Source organism: Anguilla anguilla, chromosome 2 (genome assembly GCF_013347855.1).
Source record: "Anguilla anguilla isolate fAngAng1 chromosome 2, fAngAng1.pri, whole genome shotgun sequence".
In the NCBI taxonomy this organism is placed as follows: domain Eukaryota; kingdom Metazoa; phylum Chordata; class Actinopteri; order Anguilliformes; family Anguillidae; genus Anguilla; species Anguilla anguilla.
Window position 1 is genome coordinate 43,932,239 of NC_049202.1, and position 20,761 is coordinate 43,952,999.

The 20,761-nt window shown below is 41.4% G+C and overlaps 3 protein-coding genes and 1 long non-coding RNA gene across 8 annotated transcripts in view; 2 read left to right on the forward strand and 2 right to left on the reverse strand.

Moving 5' to 3' along the window:
- Positions 1-2,224, reverse strand: part of LOC118220546 (putative E3 ubiquitin-protein ligase UNKL) — a 29,854-nt gene extending 27,630 nt beyond the window's left edge. For 2 of the 3 annotated variants that reach the window (XM_035404373.1, XM_035404371.1), the window contains exons 1-2: positions 2,018-2,221; positions 926-1,135 (exon numbers count right to left, since the gene is read on the reverse strand). In XM_035404373.1, the coding sequence (XP_035260264.1) occupies positions 926-1,135; positions 2,018-2,082 (275 nt within the window). In that variant the 5' untranslated portion in view covers positions 2,083-2,221. Of the gene's footprint in view, positions 1-925; positions 1,136-2,017 lie in introns of all 3 variants that reach the window. The other variant, XM_035404372.1, reaches the window with a different exon arrangement.
- Positions 2,225-9,151: 6,927 nt separating this feature from the next.
- Positions 9,152-13,294, forward strand: h3f3d (H3 histone, family 3D). Its single transcript, XM_035406492.1, has 4 exons — positions 9,152-9,213; positions 10,799-10,947; positions 12,023-12,176; positions 12,805-13,294. The coding sequence occupies exons 2-4, from the start codon at positions 10,820-10,822 to the stop codon at positions 12,931-12,933; spliced, it is 411 nt and encodes a 136-aa protein (XP_035262383.1). The 5' UTR covers positions 9,152-9,213; positions 10,799-10,819; the 3' UTR covers positions 12,934-13,294.
- Positions 13,295-14,848: 1,554 nt separating this feature from the next.
- Positions 14,849-17,008, reverse strand: LOC118221429. The gene is made up of 3 exons (XR_004764103.1): positions 16,703-17,008; positions 16,322-16,373; positions 14,849-14,976 (listed from the first exon to the last, which is right to left on the reverse strand). It is a non-coding gene; the product is annotated as an uncharacterized LOC118221429 (long non-coding RNA).
- A 189-nt stretch (positions 17,009-17,197) lies between these two features.
- The window catches only part of LOC118221427 (uncharacterized protein C7orf50), a 90,864-nt gene continuing 87,300 nt past the window's right edge, over positions 17,198-20,761 (forward strand). Inside the window, exons 1-3 of one of the 3 annotated variants that reach the window (XM_035406490.1) lie at positions 17,198-17,439; positions 18,149-18,314; positions 18,403-18,561. In XM_035406490.1, the coding sequence (XP_035262381.1) occupies positions 18,159-18,314; positions 18,403-18,561 (315 nt within the window). In that variant the 5' untranslated portion in view covers positions 17,198-17,439; positions 18,149-18,158. The remainder of the gene's footprint in view (positions 17,440-18,148; positions 18,315-18,402; positions 18,562-20,761) is intronic. The other 2 variants (XM_035406488.1, XM_035406489.1) reach the window with 2 other exon arrangements.

Genomic DNA, 20,761 nt, shown 5'->3' on the forward strand with positions numbered 1-20,761 from the left:
ATTAACTGCACATGTACACTTTTTAAACACCTTAAGACTACGCATTTCCTCTAAAACAACAAAAGCCAGTCAGCTGTAGAGCCAAAAAAACGCCTAGCGAATCAAGTAAAATCACTTAACTTTCAGAGCAAATAAATTACACTCAAGGGTTTGCAACTTCAGGTGATACACATTCTGGAAAATTGTAAACAGATCGTATTAACCAATGACAGGAGGCTGCACGTAGGACAGGCTCAATCACAAGCAAGAAGAGGGGGGCGTGTGCATCATGTCAAAGCAAAGCCAGCAACACGGCCAGTACGTGCATTTTTAAAAACTTGAACCTTTGCAAACAAGTAATACAAACACAATGTCGAATATTCGCTAGCGTTATGTTACAATTATTCTACTTAACTACGGCAAAGAGGAGACAAGTGAACAGTTAACGCAGCTAATTCGGAAAACAAAAATGTAGGCCACGCTTCCGTATAACAAAGAGCAGTCAGAGCGCTACTACTGTGCGTTAAACATCCTGCTCCAGATTATCGTCAAATACAGTCAGGGCTATTGGAAAATGAGAACAATGTGGTTAAACATACCAACTTCGTCCACTCTTTAGAAAGCGTAAGGAATAGTGCCTCAGAACACAGCGAATGAATCCAGAGTCTCGAATAAAGCAGCCAAATAATTTTTTCTCGCTTAAACTGAGTAGGTCCACGTCTTTTCCCGCAAATGGGAGCTGTTAATCTTTGCAGACGTCGAAAGCGAACCATGTTTAATAGACTGCACTGTGCATCTTATTTTTATATAATACTCTGCGACCAAAATAATCCGATATCCACCCACGTTTAACAAATTATATTCGGCTATCAAATATTTCAAGGTAAGTGAGCGTATATCCAAGTTGCAGTCCAGACAAACTCAAGAAAAAACCCGTGATACTTACTCGTCTCCATCTGGACAAATGCCAGTAGTTTCGTCGTACTTTGTACAATAAACATCTGGGCTGTAGTTAAAAGTCCCATCTCTTCTTCTGATGGGTCGTCTTCTCCGCTGGTTTAGGAAATGCCAGTGAAAACACGTAAAGGGTCTGTGTTGAGTGCACTTGTGTTGCAAGAACAGCGGGCACTGTTCGGTCCTGAACTCCTTTAAATAGCTGCAAAGTATCATAAATCAGTCATAAAATGTACATTTATATAAATAAAAACACTTCTATATGCAAAAGCATTGCGTTTAATCGTTTAATCACGGTTACCCAGCTAACTGACTCGCTCAGCACCAAACGTTAGCTAGTCTAGTTTAATGCTGCACAGCGGTTAGCCAATGCTAGATCCCTATCACGCTAAATCTGTTAGCTAGCTGGCTACCCACTTGATGGTCATGATAAAAAGAAATTAAGCACTAGCTAACGCTAGCTAGCTGCAGTGTGAAATAAAACACGTTAGGCATGCAAAGTCAAGTTTAACTGTGGCTCTGGGGATAAGGATTCAAGATGCACTGCGTCAAAAATCGTTCTTAATTTCAACTAGTTATGTGCAATAATTTCCAGAGAAATGATGTTGGCTATGTACAAGTGCTGGTGCGTCCAATACCAAAGTTGTGCTCACACTCAGACTTAGCTTGAAAGCTGGGTAGATAGCCGTTAGCCAAATTAAGCGAATCAGGCCGTGCGATATGGGTGAAAAAGAACATTAAAAAGTAATGCAACTTATTCGGAAGCTAACCATGCAAACAAATAACACACAGCAGCGCCTTTGAATTTTATGGACGGTTCTGAGATCCAAACATAAATTAACGTGTCAAATACGAAACAGTGCTGTTAAATGTGCCTTTATTTAGCAAGCTTGATCGCTAGCTGCTACGTGCGTTCAGAAGAATTTAGCTAAGGTTAGCAGGGTAGCGAGCTACAAAAGAGAAAGCACCATTTTTTAAAAACCTCACTTTGCACTAAAACGTTCAGCTTTACTAACCCACGGACACCAGTTGAATAGTGAGTTTGAAACATAATTTCTTCCTTTTCAAAAATCGCTTTACTTACGTGTAGTGGGTTGGTTTCTCTGTTTGAGGAGAAGCGCTCACCGCCGTTTTCGAAACCGACGGCATTTTCAGTCAAAACAATTAAAGGCGCCTGCGCGAAGGCCCGCTCCACTCCTCTGCTCGCGTTCACAGCTGCTGCACAGCAACATGGGCAACTGGCGGGACAAACAAACAAACAACACCCATCGCCGTTGTTCTCGTCAGCTGTGTCTAGGTTTTCAACAGATGCATAATGAAATTAAAACAAACTTGCAAAAATAATACTACGTTGTATTTCCTATGCGTGTCAGCCAACACCAAGCATTTACTTAATCTCCCCCAACCCTTTTGTTGCTTCAAATTGTAATTGCCACTACTCCAATATAGTCAATATATCCAAATTATTGTCTTTCATGAATAAGTATATAGCCAATAATATTCAACCTTCCCACCGCGGCGTCAAGGTCCGCGTAAACTGGCTAGCATTAGTGCATAGTATGGGGTTCTCAACCCTGAACCTAGAGCAGTGTTTCTCAACCCTTAGTCCTGGGGACCCACTGTGTACAGTGTCTGATTTTTGTTCCAACCATAGTAACGAGTGCTGTATTGTAATGAGCTCCTGTATTTGTTCTCAATTAGATACCAATTGTTCTTTAGATATTTTACATCTATTGTCGGACGATTTACCCTCTTAAAACCATATTATGTCCCATATTCACATCCCAGGAATCAGTCAGGTTGCCTTATTCATTTTCGCAGCAGCCCTTCAGGACCCGGGCTGAGAACCACAAAGACTACATAAGACAATTGAATCTTAAAAAAAAACTTTAAAACACGACAAAATGACAAAAAAAACGTATAATTCCTGAGATGGGGATGGCAACATAGTAGAGCAGTGGTCTCCAGTTGAGGAGCCTGTTTTATGAAGCAGGATTACTGAGTTAGCAGGATAACTGCACTGAGTAAAACTGGGAACCCTCCAAAATCTGGAACATGGACTGAGCTGTTCAGGGTTTTACTCAGTGCATTTATCCTGCTAACTCAGTAATCCTACTTTGTGGTACAGGGGCCTGTATACAGGAGCGAAACAGGACCCAGGGGTTATTTCACAAAGCAAGGGTTACGGAATTAGCAGGATAACTGCGCTGAGTTAACCAGCTCTTTTTACTTCAGTCCATGTTAGCAGTTATCCAGCTAACTCAGTAATCCTGCTTTGTTAGACAGCAAATTATTTATAGAGTGGAACTGGCTTCTAGCTGTATCCAGAAATATCAGCCAGCTCCTCAAATTTAAACCAGTTACCACCAGTTTTGGTAGGCCTGGTGTGCCAAATTGACATGACTAGGCCATAATGTTTTCAGAGAGCACTAGCTTAATTAATTAACTAGCTATGTCAGATGTAAGTACTAGACTGCACTTACACATACATGATTCTATGAAATGTTACACATGCATGTGAGATATTAAAAATAGATATCATCACAAAATCATCAGGGTAAATCTATGTGCATTTCCCATATATATATTTTTTGAGACGTAGGTCCCTGGGGAAAGTGCATAATGTCAGATAACAACACTAGGGCCCAAGACTCTTTCCTTGTCTCCTCATTCTCTAGTCGGCAATCTTATGCTTCTCCTCTTGTGGATGAGCCCAGCAGTACAGAGCGAGATAAATAGGAAAACAGCATTTCTTTATTCTCCATGCTCACTGAAAACTGTAATAACAAATGAAGCTAGATAATCTAGTGTCCCTGGTAGAGTTAAAAAACACAGATAGGCCTATGACTGTTTTTACGTGTCTTAGCATGTTAGATTGTATATGTTAATTGCATTTGAATCATAGTTTGATGTGTTGCATGTTTTCATGACTTCTAGCAAAACAGATCATTAATCTCAAGAGACTCGTGCTTAAACTAAAAATACAATAATTAAAATTAAAATTATGACTTGGAACAGGGGAGAAAAGCAATACAGTGAAATAAAACTGGAACCAAGTTTGTTCAGTGGTTAGAGAGCAATGCTTTTTATCCCATTCACTGAAGTGTCAATGGTTGGTGTGCCACCATGTGGTAGAAATTTTTCATGCTTCCAGGTCAGCAAAAAGAATGTGGAAGAATAATATGGGTACGCAGCTAGCATTAAAGGTTGGTTCCTTATATTTGGATGGCAGGTATGCCAAGGTACGGCTTAGCGGGCCATGCCTAATAACTATACAGAACTGAGAGTACAGCCGTTTCAGGGTTTCCTACAGAAATCTTGGACCACATCTTGGGGTTGGGGGGAATTGCCACTGATCCTGCTAAGGTAGAGACGATGAGGAAGTGGGCAGTGCCCAGGTCACAGAGAGATCGGCAGCTTCCTGGGCCTAGTTTCTTATTTCAGGTGCTTTATTTAAGACTTTTCCAACACTGTCGCCGAATTAGCATTTCACCCTGGAACCCCACCCAGGGGCAAACACAACAACAGCGAAAACTTGTTACGCCACCCTTGTGCCAGTAGCTCCTGTTGCTTCTAAGACTGTGCAGTGACTGTGAGATGAGGAGATAGTGAAAGCCTGCCCCTGAGCCAGAGTCTGTCCCCAATCCAGAGTCTGCCCCCGAATGAGTAGCTGCTGCCACCCCTGCCCCCATCTTAGATAATAAGCCTGCCCTGTTCCTGCAGGCTCCGTGGGAGGACCCAGAAGTGGGTCCAGTGCTCCAGTAGGTGCAGGAGGGGTGGTGGCCTTTTGTGTTGTGTTTGTCTGCTCTCTTCACAGTGACGAAGTCAGTGGTGAGCCAGTGGGACTGCCTGATGCTGGACCAGACTCTGCTGTACAGGAGGTGAAGGGACCCCAGGTGCAGATTGTCTTCAGCTTATGGTGCCACGGTGCCTCCAGTCCAGGGTGCAGCAGTGTATCCATGGGGCGCCCAGGGTCAGCCACTTTAGGATGAATAAGACCCTGCATTGGCTTCACCAGCAGTTCTAATGGGGACGGGGCAGGAGAGACGTTGAGAGCTACTGCTGTGATACCTGCACAGCCAAGAAGGGGCCGGGGGACAGGGTGAGGGTGCCACTCCGGCAGTTGTACAGCAGGGCCCCAATGGAGAGGGTGGCAGTGGACATCCTGGGGCCATTTACAGTTACCAACAGATATGTGCTGGTGGCCATGGACTACTTTACGAAGTGGCTGGAAGTGTATGTGGTTCCCTCTCAGGAAGTATCTGTGATGGTAGGGTGTCTGGTGGCTGGTGTCTGGTTTTCCTGGGGTGCCTCAAGAATTGTACTCTGATCAGAGAAGGAACTTCGAAAACAAGCTCTTTGCTGAGGTCTGCCGCCTCCTCAGTGTGAAGAAAACTTGCAGCACCTCACTGCACCCCCGCAGTTACAGGCTAGTAGAGCAGTTTAACCACACGCTAGCCACCCAGTTGGCTCTGCTCACCTCCTACTGCCAATGCGACTGAGACCTTCACCTACCCAAGGTCCTCCTATCATACCAGTCAGCTGCGCAGGAGTCTACTGGCTACACTTTGGCAGCGCTGTTATTCGGGAGGGAGTTGAGAACGCCAGTGGACTTGGTGTTTGCCGGCTCCCTGACAGTGACTGGCCCAATAGTCCAGGTCTCGAGTATGTGCACCAGATGCAGGACTGCCTGGACCATGTCAACCAGTTGGCCAGGGAGCACCTGAGCCATACAAGGGTGCAACAGAAGAGAAACTATCGGGTTCAATCCCCGGCAGCGGTACTTCTGGCTTGGTCAGACGTTCCTACGAACACAGTTGGTTCGCGGGTGGGAAGCCAGTGAGGGTATAAGTCCTGATCGTTGCATTAGCGACTCCTATTGGTTGGTCGGGTCGCCTGTTCAGTAGGGAGGGGATCTGGGGGAGATAGCGTGAACCTCCGCACGCGTTATGCTCTCCCAGTGAAAGTCCTCGCTGTCATGTGAAAAGAAGCAGCTGGTGACTCCACATGTATCGGAGGAGGCATGTGGTAGTTTACACCCTCCCCAGACCGACAGAGGATAGCGCATTGACCAGGACTGTGATACACATGAGGAATTGGTATAATGACTAAAATTTGGGAGAAGATGGGAGAAAATGGCAACAACAAAAAAAAATTAGAGAAACTATGACCTGCACTGCTTCAGCCAGGTGTTCCAGGCAGGGGACGCGGTCTGGGTGTACAACCCCCACTGATGGAAGGGACAGTCACCCAAGCTGGACAGCGACTATGAGGGTCCCTGCACAGTCCTCCAGAGCCTGTCTGACATGGTGTACCAAGTGCGTCTCCAGCACCGCCATGGACCGCCTGGTGCCATACAGGGGGACCCAGCTCCCAGACCAGCTGCCACCGCTCCCAAGTACCAGCTCGCAGGCTTTGCTCCCCAGAAGCAGTCAGCATCTGCTACCACCCAGCGGCAGCCAGCAGTCACCACTCCATAGCAACAGCCAGCGGTTGCCGCCCCCCAACAGCAGCCAGCAGTCACTGCCTCCCAGCAGCAGTCAACAGTCGTCGCACCTTTGGAGAAGCATGTGGCCTTGCCGCCCACCTGCTTGGCTTATGGGACATTGCAAAAGCGAGGCCTGTGGTGAAGTCACTTTTGTACGTCGCTTTGGATAAAAGTGTCTGCCAAATAAATGTGATGTAATGTAATGAAGCGGGCCTGTAAAGAGGCCATTGCCATTTTTTTAAAAGAAGGGTGGTAGTGTGGGAGGTTAGCTAGCTAGCTTTAAAACATTTTTTTTTTTTTTAAATACATAATGTTTCCAGGTTTAAGTCTAGCTAGTTTATTGGTCTATCCAGCTAGACAGCTGTTGTAGTTTTTGGGACAGTTTGTATAATATTTGCACAATAGTCTCCGAAACTGTGTAAATAAGGCTGACAGTAGCAGATTGTAGCCAGTCTTCCCCATGTATTACATCAGTGATAATTTGCTGTCAATAAACGTGCCATTGCTTCAAGAAAAGATATGCCTGGTTCATCAGTCTCAGAAATCTCAGAAAAAGATAATATAACCACACTGGCTGCTAACAGAGCTAAAGCGATACTTCTAGACGATACTGTATGCCCTCGAAGGAACAACCCCCACAAAAGATGAAGATGATTCTGAGAGGCAGAGTACATATGTGCTCACCCTCCAGTAGATTTTTGTGCACGTACATGTAATTTCGATGATATAATGTATTCATATTTAGCATGTCCATACACCACAATCAATGGAGTGAAGAAGAGGATTTACTCAGGCTTACACACAAGGCCCCAGGTCATATACTAGTCCAGCAACGACTTGTGACATAGATTTGTACACGGAATACTGAATGTACAATAGCTATCTAAGAGATACCCCCAGTACAGACAGTTTACTGATTTTCTCAAAATTTGAGAATGCTACTGTTTTCTATTTCTGTTCCAGTAAACAGTTTAAAAGATCTTGAGTTTTTGTAACTTGTTTCTAAAAGTAAAAAATCTGAAATTGCAGTACCTCAATGGCCAATTAGATTGTGTACAGTAGCTAAGCTGGAATATTACTGTGCAATGCCTTCTGTAATTATCTTAACATAAATGCTGTTTGAATTTGCCAAAGCAACTTCTAAAACTGCATTTAACATGGCAAACACCATAAGAGATAGAGATAGGTACAGTTACAGTCATAAGCCCCACCATCAAGGTGCTTGTCTTGGGGCATGCAAGAAAACAGGAGAAAATGGTTAGTCTTTTTAATAGTAACATTGAGTTAAATAGAAAAATTGAGCTATTTGAAAGGGTGATCTGCCTTCCTGTCTGACTGGGGAAGGTTGTTCCACCATCAGGGATGAGGATAGAGAAGGCCAAGACAATGAGGAGCTGGCTAACAGGAGAATATGTAATGGAGAGGTCTGGATGGAGTGATCATTGTCTGAAGACAGGAAGGGGCAGTACCATTTGCAGTTTGTTATTCCAGCGTGAGAGAATGCAGGCAGCCACTGGAAACCACCCAGGGTGTTGAGAAGTGACGTAGCATGGATGAATTTACATACAGATTGAAGAATAACCAAACGGAAGCATTCTGTATTCCTGCAGTGGTCTGATGGCACAGTCAAGCAAGATGTTATAGTAGAGTCCAGATGAGAGGTTACAAGGGGTAATAAAAACAGGACTGGCTGTAGCTTTTGTGCCACCCTAGGTATTGATCATGGACCAGGGTAGGAAGGATTCGATTGAAGACTGGGGGACAGGATGAAGGGGGCAAATTCACTGCCTACCATGAACACAATGCAGCGTTCCATTTTCCCATTTTCGTTTTCTCTTTGTTTGGGACCTCCCCATACAAATCGTACCCCAGGCGACCACAGATATCATCTTTCCAGTAATATTTTTATTATAATTGATCAATTAAGGGCCAAGTTACAACAAATACCAGCAGATCCTGTGGCTCTCCAGGACCAGGAATAAAGATCACTGGCCTATATCAGGAACCAGCCCTGCATACAAACAGCATAGCCTCTTGGGTGATGAAGGTGCAGATGCTACTGATGCTGTGAGAAGACAATCTACAGGATTTGGTGGATGCTGTAATGTGTTCAGAGAAGCAAAGATGGTCACCTAGAGTGGGAGGGAGATACTGTGGAGTGATGTGGAACAGGAGTACCGTCTTCACCAAAGTTGAGCTTTGTGTGGTGGGTAGACAATGTTGCACACAAGACACGAAGGGCTCACTGTCAGCAGGTGGAGACAAAACTGCATTTCTAAACCAAATGCAAAAAGAGCAGAGGGTCGTGAGCTTCGCACTGACCCGAAATAAAACAAATAAATAAATCTCTCTAGATTTTTAAAACTTCCCAGAGGTGTAAAAGAGGGTTCGTTGCTTTTTGGAGAAAAAAATGGAGTGTGAGGCTTTTGTAGCAATGTAAGTAGCCGTTGCCGGAAATTGAGAGGCATTAACAAATATAAACAAAATAGAGAGCTAATTCATATGTATTGCATGGATATCTCGATGCAGATGGTTTTTGTTCCATTTATTTCAGAATACGCTTTGCCAACGTATGTATATAGCCTACTTTTCACCAATAACGCGGCTTTTCTTCTTGAGCCCAGGGAGATATTTCTGACACAATGCAAATTTTATTTCAACCAATGCAAGACCAAAATTTAAGACATGGGTGGGGCTTCAAACCAGTAACGTCACAAAACCTATAAATATGACCAGGTCCCTTCATTCAGAAGGGAAATTGTGACGGTGAAAAGTGGGACGTAATTAAGTTCGTAAGTCCGGCTTTCCTTTAACTTATAACAGACTTGTTTGAAATATTATAAAAGTTTACAAATAGCATCTTAACATGTTATTTATTTTAATATGAATTTGAGTCCAGATGTCATCGGTTTGTTAGATCGCTTGCTTCTGCACTTCGCAGTGTTTTCTGAATAGAACCTAGCCTGCGTCGACTAGCTAGCTCCATACTGGTATTTGCTAGGTACTCGTTAGCTATGTAGCTAGAATCATTTATTTTGTTAAAACGTGCAAGTGTTTTGTTCTAAGGATACATTTGTGTGAATGTTAATGGAACAGAACTCATTTTACCTGTAGTAGCGAGGTATGCTAGCTAGTACTTGATGTAACTCTTACTAAATACCTGTATGTAGCAACATCTCTACAAAGATAGCCAGCTAAAATGAGCAGGCTAAGATAGACAAAGCAGTCTGCCGATTATTTCAGTTCACTCGAGGACGCCATGTTGCAAACATCCTCGGAGAAGACATGAGCGAAGCGTGCCAGTTTGATGTCGTGTAATGGTGGCAGTAAAATTAAATATAGCGAGTCTTTCAAATGTTTGCTAGATCTGTATTACGCGGTTTGCATAAGTTAGCTTGCTATATTGCTGGTTAACGTTAATGATGTGTTGTATGCAAAGGAAGCGCAAACGTTTACCTAGTTCGTCCGTTTACATGATAAATTTGTAGTTGTATTATTAGCTGTCCAACGTTAGTTGGTTTAGTTAGCTAACGTTGCGACATTTCTCTCGTCAGAGGATGTAGTTTACTGGTTGACGCGCCGCTTGTTCGCCTTCTAAATTGGATGTGGGTTTGTAGCGTGAAATCAGACCGTTTCTCTACGCGGTTGTGTGAAAATGTGCCCCTGGCCAAGCACGAAGCGATCGGTTTAAATTTAGAAGATGAAATATTACTGCATGCTCTGAGTGAATTGAAAACTAACATTCGCTATCGTGCGCATACGCTACAGCGTCGTCGATAAGGGAACCCTTTTGGTTGTGATGTGCCTTCACTAAATTGGATTATTGACTGCGAGATTCTAAATGTGCTGTTCAATCTAATGGGTTACTCTTGCTAGCTATAATCGTACTAACTGTACGGATACATAGATAATTATGGAATCATTATTGTGTAGTTACGGTAGTCTAGGATAGCCATTTAGCTATAGTGTCAGCTGTGCTGGCCAGTTCACCACTATTGTTTGCAAACGTTATCTGACGACATAACTACAGACAGTAAACTTTCTGCAGTTATCCTAGATTTCACTTACTTTACGTTAAATTGTGGTCATTGACCACTTGCGTGCTGAATTTGGAAACAAATTAAATTGGCATAACAGCTAACGTTAATAGTTGGGTGCTGACAAGACAAGAGGGTAATATTTGGAACTCTGAAGTCGTAACTATTTAAGATGCATTTAGTGTAAATCCTAATTTTACTTAATTAAGATGTACGTATTAAACTGGGATTGAGTGTTCTGTGGGTTAGCATTAACTACCAAGCAATCTGCCTTCGCAAGAAGGAGGTATAGAAAAACTAAGGTCGCTAACACGAATCGTTTTAATCTCTTCTAATTTAGGAAAGACTTTTCTAGGACGACATGGCACGTACCAAGCAGACTGCCCGTAAATCGACTGGCGGTAAAGCGCCAAGGAAACAGCTGGCCACTAAAGCTGCAAGGAAAAGTGCACCCTCTACTGGTGGTGTGAAGAAGCCTCACAGATACAGGTAAATAGATTGCTTTTTAATCAGGAATTTCTTTATTTGCGTGGCTTTGACTCTTACACTGTTGAGGGAACAATACAAAACTGTATTTAAAAAAAAATTTTTTTTTTAAATTTTATTGTATAATTACGTAAATTGTGCAACAAAAAGACACCATTGGAAACACCAAGTCTCAGTCGGGAAATTTCATTCATCTAGCCCTGTAGTGAATTTCGATAGTCAGACTGAGTCTGATAAACTGCACTAAAATGCGACCTATTCCACAAAAGTTAACACAGTTTTCCTTTTGCGCTGTCAAAGACTGAGCAGGAATTGAGACTGGTTTGTTTTAGCTCTTTTCTGGGGTTGGAGAACATATGCTTTTGTTATGGTAGAAACAGTCATACTGCTTGGCTATGCTAGTCAAAAGTATTTTACAAGTGTGGACTATACACCCGAAAAAAGAAAGGCTTTAATTTCACATATCTAAGCTTGAAAGTCATTTAATTATTGCTATCTAACTTAGGTAGGCCTACTTACCGATCCATTGCACGTCTGTTGTGACCACAGGGAATGTCACTAGCTGCCACAGCAGGAGATGAAGGGAGGGAAGGCACTGCCTCATGTACCAGTGCTACCTTTTTTTTTGTGGGTCTCTTCATTTTTTTGGGGAAAAAAAAGCTTATGGTTTTTTCTGCATCAAGAGAAGGCACAATGCTTAGGCATTTCCAACTTGGCTTGCCTGCACATAAGTGGCAGGAGCATCATTTGCAAATGACAAGTAGAAAGGATTTCACTGGTTGGAGCGTTTCAATGACCTACGTTGTACCCAGTTAACCCCGCCTACTGAAAACCTGGCATTCAGCCAATCTGTCAATCATGTGTATTCTTCCATATAATTAGAAAAATCCCTTGCATACTTCTGTTTACAAAGTTTCCCCAAATTATAACAAGTTCTAATTTCTACAACCGTTCAACATCTTTGTTGGCATCAGATAATTTATTGACAAATGTGAAGTGATTGTGACTACGTAGGAAGCTTTGTACATACATTTGTTTTACAGAATGGTTCACCTGTGGTCTTTGTGTGTTTGTGAAGGCCTGGAACTGTAGCCCTGAGGGAGATCCGTCGTTACCAGAAGTCGACAGAGCTGCTGATCCGCAAGCTTCCCTTCCAGCGCCTGGTTCGAGAAATCGCCCAGGACTTCAAGACCGACCTCAGGTTCCAGAGTGCGGCCATCGGCGCTCTGCAGGTGTGAATTTAAAAAAAAAAAAAAAAAAAAACTTGTTGGTTCATGTTGGAACCCTCCTATGCGGGTTGATTGTAATGGAGTTTAATTGATAAAGCCCTGCATTAGAATTGATCGGTTTGATTGGGGCATCTGCAGCTATAATCCAGTGGGCATGAGGGCTTTGTGGTGCAGTGGAGAAGATAATTGAGACAAAGACCTGGATTCACTCAACATTTGTCTTAAACTTTGATTCAGTTCAAATGTTCATTCTTTGCTTTGTTGTTTTTATCACAAACACACTTGGGCAATTATAGTAATCGCCAAAAATTAACTCTCCAAACTGCTTTTGTAAACAATAAACCTGACAGTTGCAATAAATTGTCATCCAAGGTTAAGGTCCAAGTATTCATTGAAGCAAGGCCAGTGAATGTGAAAATAATATTAGACTTCTGAGTAAAGTTCGCTCTGGATTAACATCATTGATATAATCAGTTATGATAACTCAGGTTAACATATTGCCTCAGTCCATTATGCAAACGGAAAGCAGTTTGTTTGCTGTTCAGGTAAAATAGGTGAGACCGATTAAACGTTTGGTTTGAAGGCTCTGGTAGATGCACCATCCATCTTTTTTTCTTTTTGCTCCTTGTAGGAAGCCAGTGAAGCTTACCTTGTCGGTCTGTTTGAGGACACCAACCTGTGCGCCATCCACGCCAAAAGAGTGACCATCATGCCCAAGGACATCCAGTTGGCAAGGCGAATCCGAGGCGAACGTGCTTAACTTCACAACTTTTTGAACTCAACATTTTGATGACAATTTCTTTTTTTTTGAAGTCCTATATTGAACTGCAAATACCTACACGTGTGCAGGTTCAATTTAATTTTGTATGTTAGTATTGGTAGAAAACAAAGGCTAGTGGTTTACAGTGCAAAGGTAGCAAGCATTTTGTAAAACATTCCTTCAAACTCCCTCTCAGGTTTTTAAAAAGTCAATTTGTATCAGAAATTGTTATACCTCTGAAATATTGTGCTGTAGACATTAGTTTGCATGCTTCCTATTGGATACATTATTAGCAAACTTGTAATCTTTTTCTTTTTTGCATTGTGATTCTTGGGTTGTAAATAAACTTTCCACTACCTCATTTTACTTGTCTTTTTGTATAATCACATACATTAGTTACAGATGTCCCTTAACATTAATGTCTTAATGCAAGTGAGGTGGCCTAGTTTAGTAAGGATAAATTGTAGGTATGAGGTCAGAACTAAGCTCCATTAACCCTTTGAGGAGTAGGTTTTTTGGAATGTTTTTCAAAATTCTGAGTGTTCTAGAACTCCATTGCTTTCAGTTACCAGTAATGATTGTGACATCAGCATTAGAATGTTCAATTAACATTCTGTTCACATATTTGTGATCTTACACCTTTAAGGGTTAATCTACTTGTGACATTTCTCTTGCCTGTAACCCCACAGCATGAGGAATGGAATTTTGTAAGCATAGTCATTTTAGAAGCAGTAGAGCACTGTTGGGTTCCATATGAGTATTTATTCATTTTGGGGCAACGCTTAAATGTATTTTCTTGTTTGCTGTTGTCAGAGTCCATAGGTTTGTTTGTTATATGGTTAGGCATAAAAGGCTCCAAAACAACACATTGTGACACATTGGCCAATGCGTGATGGATTATTTATTGCTTGTAACTCTCAGCTGAATATTTTCACCAGTTAACCAGATAAAACATATCATTTTTGCAGTACATTGATGGGTAAATTGTTTCACCCAACTGCTTAACGTGCAATTATAACCGTTCAAACTGTTACGCACAAAATGTCCAGGGTTGCACAATTTTGTGATATGACCAATATGACTTTGAATCCCAAGTCGATTACTTAAGCTTTCAAACAGGTAGGCACACTTGCGTTTCCCACATCAACTGCTTGTTCAAGAGCAAGTTAACACCAGAAATGTATTGGCAAACAAAAAAACCAGTTTACAGAATGAACCAACCACCTATAGTGGTATGAAAAATAGTCATATCCCTGCAATGGCCATTTAATTTATGTTCATATAAAACACATTGGTCACAGGAATGGCACATTTACTTTTCATTATATGACAGACTGACATTTACGTACCTCAGTGCCAACTGATGATACGTTTTTAATTAGTGCCTGCAAGGCATTTAGTGAGGTGCCATTGCTAATTGAGCAGCAAGATATCAGGGATTTGTAAACACTTAACAGTGCACTGTGGGCATACAATTTACAGGGATTATCACATCACCTGACCTCATCCTGAACAGTGAATTAAAATATGCATCATATGCTTTCATATTTGAGGTCCATCTTAGTTCAGAGCAGAATGTTCCAAATGCAGAGTTACACACTGGTCAATCTGATGAATCTGTATTCATGGCCATATTTGCAATAAATATCAAATGGAAACAATAAAAAAAGAATTAGTTCGTTTATTAAATATCATGAATCCGGCCTTGTCTCGTCTTCGTCTGTGTCATCTTCATCTGAAAGTAACCCAGGAATGTGTTCATCAAGTCGTTTTTCAAGCTTTTCGTCGATTTGAGATTCTTGCCGAAAAACACACCACAGCAAGAAGCAAACCCCGAACAGGCTGAGCGGGAGGACTTTCCACCAAGGCCGCTCATGGGTACTCCCAAATGAACGATCCACGCTCCAGACACGGTGGCTGGCTTTGCTGGAGGAGAATTTTATTGGTTTCTCTATTTCCTCATCGTCCTGGTCTTGTGGGCTCTGCAACCTCCTGTACCTCTGTGACAAGCACAGGTTCCTTGTGGCGCCCAGTCTTGTGGACCTATGACCAGGAGAGAAGACAATGCTAATTAATATCAATACAAGACTTGCACCAAAACTATTTAGGAACAGAAGCTCCTTGCTTTACTGCCACCCCCACAAATTGAGGTAAATGCAGTAAAAGCCTATATTAAAAGTCAACATGTACGTTTGTTGAAACACTTTTGTTCATATTTGGTTAAATTTAAAATCCAGTCTCTGACTGCTCCAGGCTCGGAAATCAGCCACTCCGAATTTCACCTTGCCTGAATCTTAACAACCAATCAGGACAGCTGTCTGCCCTGCCTGCTGTTGCATGTTCACAGCGTTGCCAGAGCAAACAGGGCAGGAGGGCTAAGGCTACACAGTTGAGAGCAGAACAGAGGTAATGTTAGCTAGATCTCCAAACGACGTGGAACTCCGGTATTACCTTGTCATCTTACGTTAAAAAAAAAGAAGCTATATTTTTACTCTGAATTTGACGTTAAGACATAAAAATCTTATTTTAGCAGGACAATATATTGGCTTTCACAATCTATGCTTTTAAATGTAAGATGACAAAGTAGTAATTTTTCATTGGTTGAAGGTCAAGGTAGCGTTACCTCTGCTCTAATCTGTGTAGCCCATAGGTGTAGCCCCAGCCCCATCTGCCCTGTTTGCTCTGGCAGCACCCAGGGGCAGTGATTCTGCAACAGGAGACAGGACAGACAGCTGTCCTGATTGGCTGTTAAGATTCACACAAAGTGAAATTTGGAGCAGCTGATTTCAGAGCCTGGGGCAGTCAGAGACATTATTTTTCCTTAGACCTTTTAATTGATTAATATTTATTGGGATGTGAAGGAAATTTAATCAAATATGAACACAAGTGTTCTTACAACAAACTTACATACTGCACCTTTCAAAATCCCCCTTCGTGACCTCAACGGCTCTTCTGAGGATGTAAAGGCTAGACCACTTTATCCATCAGCAGAGTAACGGCTTACATGGTAAAATGGCAAAACACAGGACTTGCATTAAGTAATAGCAAACATTGGATAGCACTGCTTTGGAATAAGGCTTGTTTAATTTGAGTGAGCTAAAATAACCAATATAGTTTGTTGTAACTTGGTCTCATTTTAATATCAATCAATACTTTTAATAGCAGGCCTAGGTTTTGCCAGTTTTAATGTCTCAAACAGTCCTTTGTATGTGTGAGGCATTTTGTACGTTGGAAACGTTTTTGTGGAGATACAAATTACACATAACGTTACATACACTAACTTATTCAAATTTGTAGACTAGCCAGTGTGTTTACTTGTGATCTGTGTTTGCATGATAAGGACAGTTAGTTGTACATCTTCAATCAAATCAGCCCTCTTTTCACTGACCTAGAAGTAGGGTATCAAAGACGTCCATCAAATAGACAGCGAACGTCAGCTCCTGTTATAAGAGTTTCCAAACCCAAGGTCACACTTTTAATTTCACCAGAGCGACGCTTAATGGCAAGCAATAATAATCAGCTAGCTACCCGAATAGATACAAGACATGGTTGGTTATCTTTTTAACGTGGTGTTAAATTATTTGGGAACGTATACGAAGAATAAACCTGACGATTTAATGGGGTTAAATCGCCAAGCAGCAACATCCCAGTACAAGTTCCAGTAGCATACATCGTTCCTTTTAGGGCGCTACCTATCATCACTAAACGAGAGTAGCTTGTCTCATTTTATTGTACGTACATAAATAGAACAGCGCTATATCACACTTACTTTTGCTCTGACCTATATCCATGGAACAATACTCCACGAAACGATACTCCGTTGTGTTTCAAGACCGCAAACAGCTTTTGACCCACTCCCGGCATGGTAGGTCTATGATCGTGAAGTGTGCTTACCATCGATACTTACTCAACACTGTGATGCAACTGCTAAATTGATCCGGTGTGAATACAAGCAAGGTAAAGTGAAGTTCCAAATACAATCTGGAAAAAATAACATTGTTTTGTTGTTGATTGTGGAATGTGAATTGAATTGGACAAACACAACTAGTTTTTTTTTTAAATACACCTTCGTTCCTGTACACATGTAAGGGTACTGGTTTAAAATTAAAAGACGCGCCACAGAACTGAAGTACGGAACTATTCTATTATTCGGACGTGTAAACTACAAATCCCAGAAAGCAAACGTACTAAACTTTCGTCGACGGATAACTGAACACACCAATGAAATGAGAAAAATACAAATATGTCACCAATCAGAAAACAGGAAGGGATCACTTCTCCATGCTCTGTGACACGTGCGGTAGTTTATACTTTCTGGCCGGTCACGGTCTGTTTCTGTTTGCATGCTTGATAGTAACCTCCATTGAACAGGTTTGGGTTTTATTAATTAACTAGATAGATAAGTTAGGCAACTGACATATAAAAGCTTGAAGAATAACAGGCCCCAGAAGCGACACATACCGGGGAGACGAATTAGAAGTCTTTTTTTATTTATTGAAGGCCAGGGTAAGTTGCAGGCTAGCTAACTAATTTAGATCACAAGCCGGCAAATTAGCTAATGTTAGTTACTGCCGACGTTAACTGGCTAATCTTCAGTATTTCGTTGCAACCAGTATGATTTGCATCTTAGGCACGTTTTGGTTATGTTAGCCAGTGTCGATGTCAGCTGTATTAAGTTAGGATTTACTCCCCTATATGCATAACTTCAATATTGCTGTTGAGTTAGCTAAGTTTGCCGTTTCATGCCTTGTTTTCAAAATGATTATTTGCATAGTAATGTAGACTGGCTTGTTATTTAGTGTCCTTTCAGTGGCCAATAAAATTTTAGCCACTTACCGTAATGCAAGTTTTAGACGCTGGCAATTAAGATCTTGAGTGAAATGTCCACCGTTCCGTGATCGAATATTTCATTGCTCATAGAATTCATTCACGAGTAATTTGAAACTACAGAGAAAAGTGAAGGTTATGATTCTATGAGTATGTTATATAATCATGCTTTGTTAAATTCATTCCTCTGTTCTACTGCAGCTCTGCTAGCTCAGCCCGTCACTTAAAATATTCTGAAAGATGTTATTTTGTGTAGTCTTTAAATAATCGTAGAAGCCTTTATGCAGGCATACAGTTATGTAGCTGGAAGTGTTTTTGATTCACCTCTACAATGTGAATGTGTTTGTAACACAATGACTGCTTACGTGTTAATTATTTGAACCAACAGAACAAGGAGCATGACAAAGAGCGAGAAACGTGATGGGAGGAGGAAGGAAAAATCCAAATCCAAATCCAAATCCGTTGAATTGGCGGACAGGGAGGCCTGTTGTCAGGAAGACGACCAAAACAGAACTTTAAAGACAAAGAAGAGGAAGCCATGCACCGAAACCGAGGTACCAACCTTTGTAGATGTGTGTAGTTCTCAGGATTTCAGAATCATCCTCTTGCATGGTATTAATGATCTCTGGTGTACTTCTCAAGGAGACTCCAGGATCTGGCCCTGTGGTTAAAGTGAAAAAGAGACCTTCTCAGTCAGAGTTGGCAGAAGTGAAGAACAAGAAAAAATCAAAAAAGGAGCAAGTAGAGGAGCATACAGAAAAGAAACAGAAGAAAAGGAAGAAGAAAAGCTGTAAATCTGAGGTAAGTAAAGATCATTGCAGTAACTTGTTCCTGATTAATCTTGGCAAGAAGGGAGAATGATTGTGTCCACGTCTCGGACAGCTGTTTTTTTTTGTCGGTCAGAGAGATGCAAAATTTTCAAGGGATGCATGGGATGTACATTCTCGGGTGATTTCTAGGACCTATATTTGTCTGGCCATGTTGGGCATTACTATATGTCAGTAATGCCCTATTTTATATTACAGCACAAACTGCGGCTAATTTTCCACTTTCATGTAATAAATAAGCACAATGTCAAAGAACTTGATAAAGAAATCTAACTGATTTATGTGTCCAACAAAATGTTTCCTACCTGCTTGCTTAACCTGCTAGTCACTGTAGATTAGTATTAGAGAACAAAATATAAAAGCAGTGTGTACAGATGTTTCAGTTGTCCACATTAGACATTTGCTGAACCAGTGTTGCAATATGTAAGTTTGTCACTTTTGTTCACACTGGGAAAAAATCCCCCACAAGCTGATATTTTAACTTAATTTGTACCATCAGTTTTGCATAAAATGTGATGCGTCTCTGCTGCATGCATGGTGCTTTCATTGTATTGGCCAATTCAATCTGCCAAAATCGTAATCTAATATTATCATGCATCCTTAGTGTGTACTGAGCAGTTTTTAATGGGTAAACTTGGTAAAGGTGCCTAGTACATGTCTGACAAATGGGAAACTCAGTTTAAATATTAGTTGTTTATTCATTGGGATTTTGCTGCATTTGAAGTGATGGGTTGGCAGGGTGTCATTTGCACACAAATGCCAACACGGCTTTCAGTACTCAGTCATTAATCTGTTCCCATTAATCACTTTGATCCAAAGCACAGATATTGTGTAAATGATTGCAATATCTTATGGATGGTTTGTCCTTTGCACATAGTATTTTGATATCAATTCAGTACGTAGACAGATTTTTAGGAGTTTAGTTTTTGCAGATGTACAGTTTATACAGTGTGTATGTGATCAACGTTTTTTTAAGCTGAAAACAATTTTATTGAAATTACAAATACTGCGGTCCTAGTACCCTGTTTGATCATGGGGCGACATAGCTCAGGAGGTAAGACCAATTGTCTGGCAGTCGGAGGGTTGCCGGTTCAAACCCCGCCCTGGGCGTGTCGAAGTGTCCTTGAGCAAGACACCTAACCCCTAATCCCTAACTGCTCTGGCGAATGTGAGGCATCAATTGTAAAGCGCTTTGGATAAAAGCGCTATATAAATGCAGTCCATTTACCATTTACCATTTGATCAGATTTGTGATGTTACCACTAGGTGGGGCCAAACCGTTTTAGCATCTGCAGATGGGTTGCTGCTTGGCGCAACATAATGACGACAACAGTGTTGCATTTAAGAGGAGTTAATACAACAAAACTACATTGATAGCCTGATTAGAAGAATGTTGTTAAATGAAGAAGCATTTATTAAGAAAAGAATAATATAAAAACAGTCCTGGTGGGATTTGGCATACTGAACCCTGTTATAAATAGTACTTGCAGAACTGGACAGAATGTCTGAATTAATGAGACTAGACTGCTGCTTAAATGAAAATTACGATGAGAGAGTATGGCATTAAAACCCATGGCATACAGCTATTCTTGTACCCCTTTGAAGTGTACGTCAGTAGAAGATATTTCTTTTGTGTTATATCATTTACTTTGTTTAGATCTTGTGTGTTTGTGGATCATGTGATTGAGAGGAATGATTTGTCTCCACACAGCCACTCATAAAAAAATTCCTTTTACTTGTAATATTAACTCAAGTGACCCGATGAGTCAGGTTTTCTGGAACATACAGCTATTGATGGTATGTCCACTGTGTTTTCACTTTTGGTTTTCATGTATGTAAACAATGAACTGCAATAGAAAGGGTGTATTTAGCAATCCTGGCCTGGGGGGGGGGGTTTGCCACCTATCATAAACACAATGTGGCATTTCAGTTTTCCCATTTCCCCCCATTTTTCTCCCTTTGTTTGTTCCCCCCCATACGGATGGCACCCTAGGTGACTGCCTATACCGCCTATGCCTAGAACCAGCACTAGTTGAACCAACAATGAGATGGCAAACTCGGTTCTGCAGACACAGTGGAAAAATATGTTTTTTATATTTTTGGTACTGCCTGTTATGGTTGTCATTCCAAGCAGTTGCATTATATTTTCAATAATGCTACATTTGAATGTCACT

Excerpts from the sequence above, each read along its gene's own strand:
- h3f3d (XM_035406492.1), top strand. The coding sequence starts at position 10,820 with ATGGCACGTACCAAGCAGACTGCCCGTAAATCGACTGGCGGTAAAGCG. Across the intron at positions 10,948-12,022 it reads AAGAAGCCTCACAGATACAG|GCCTGGAACTGTAGCCCTGA; the intron begins GTAAATAGATTG and ends GTGTTTGTGAAG. Across the intron at positions 12,177-12,804 it reads CGGCCATCGGCGCTCTGCAG|GAAGCCAGTGAAGCTTACCT; the intron begins GTGTGAATTTAA and ends TGCTCCTTGTAG.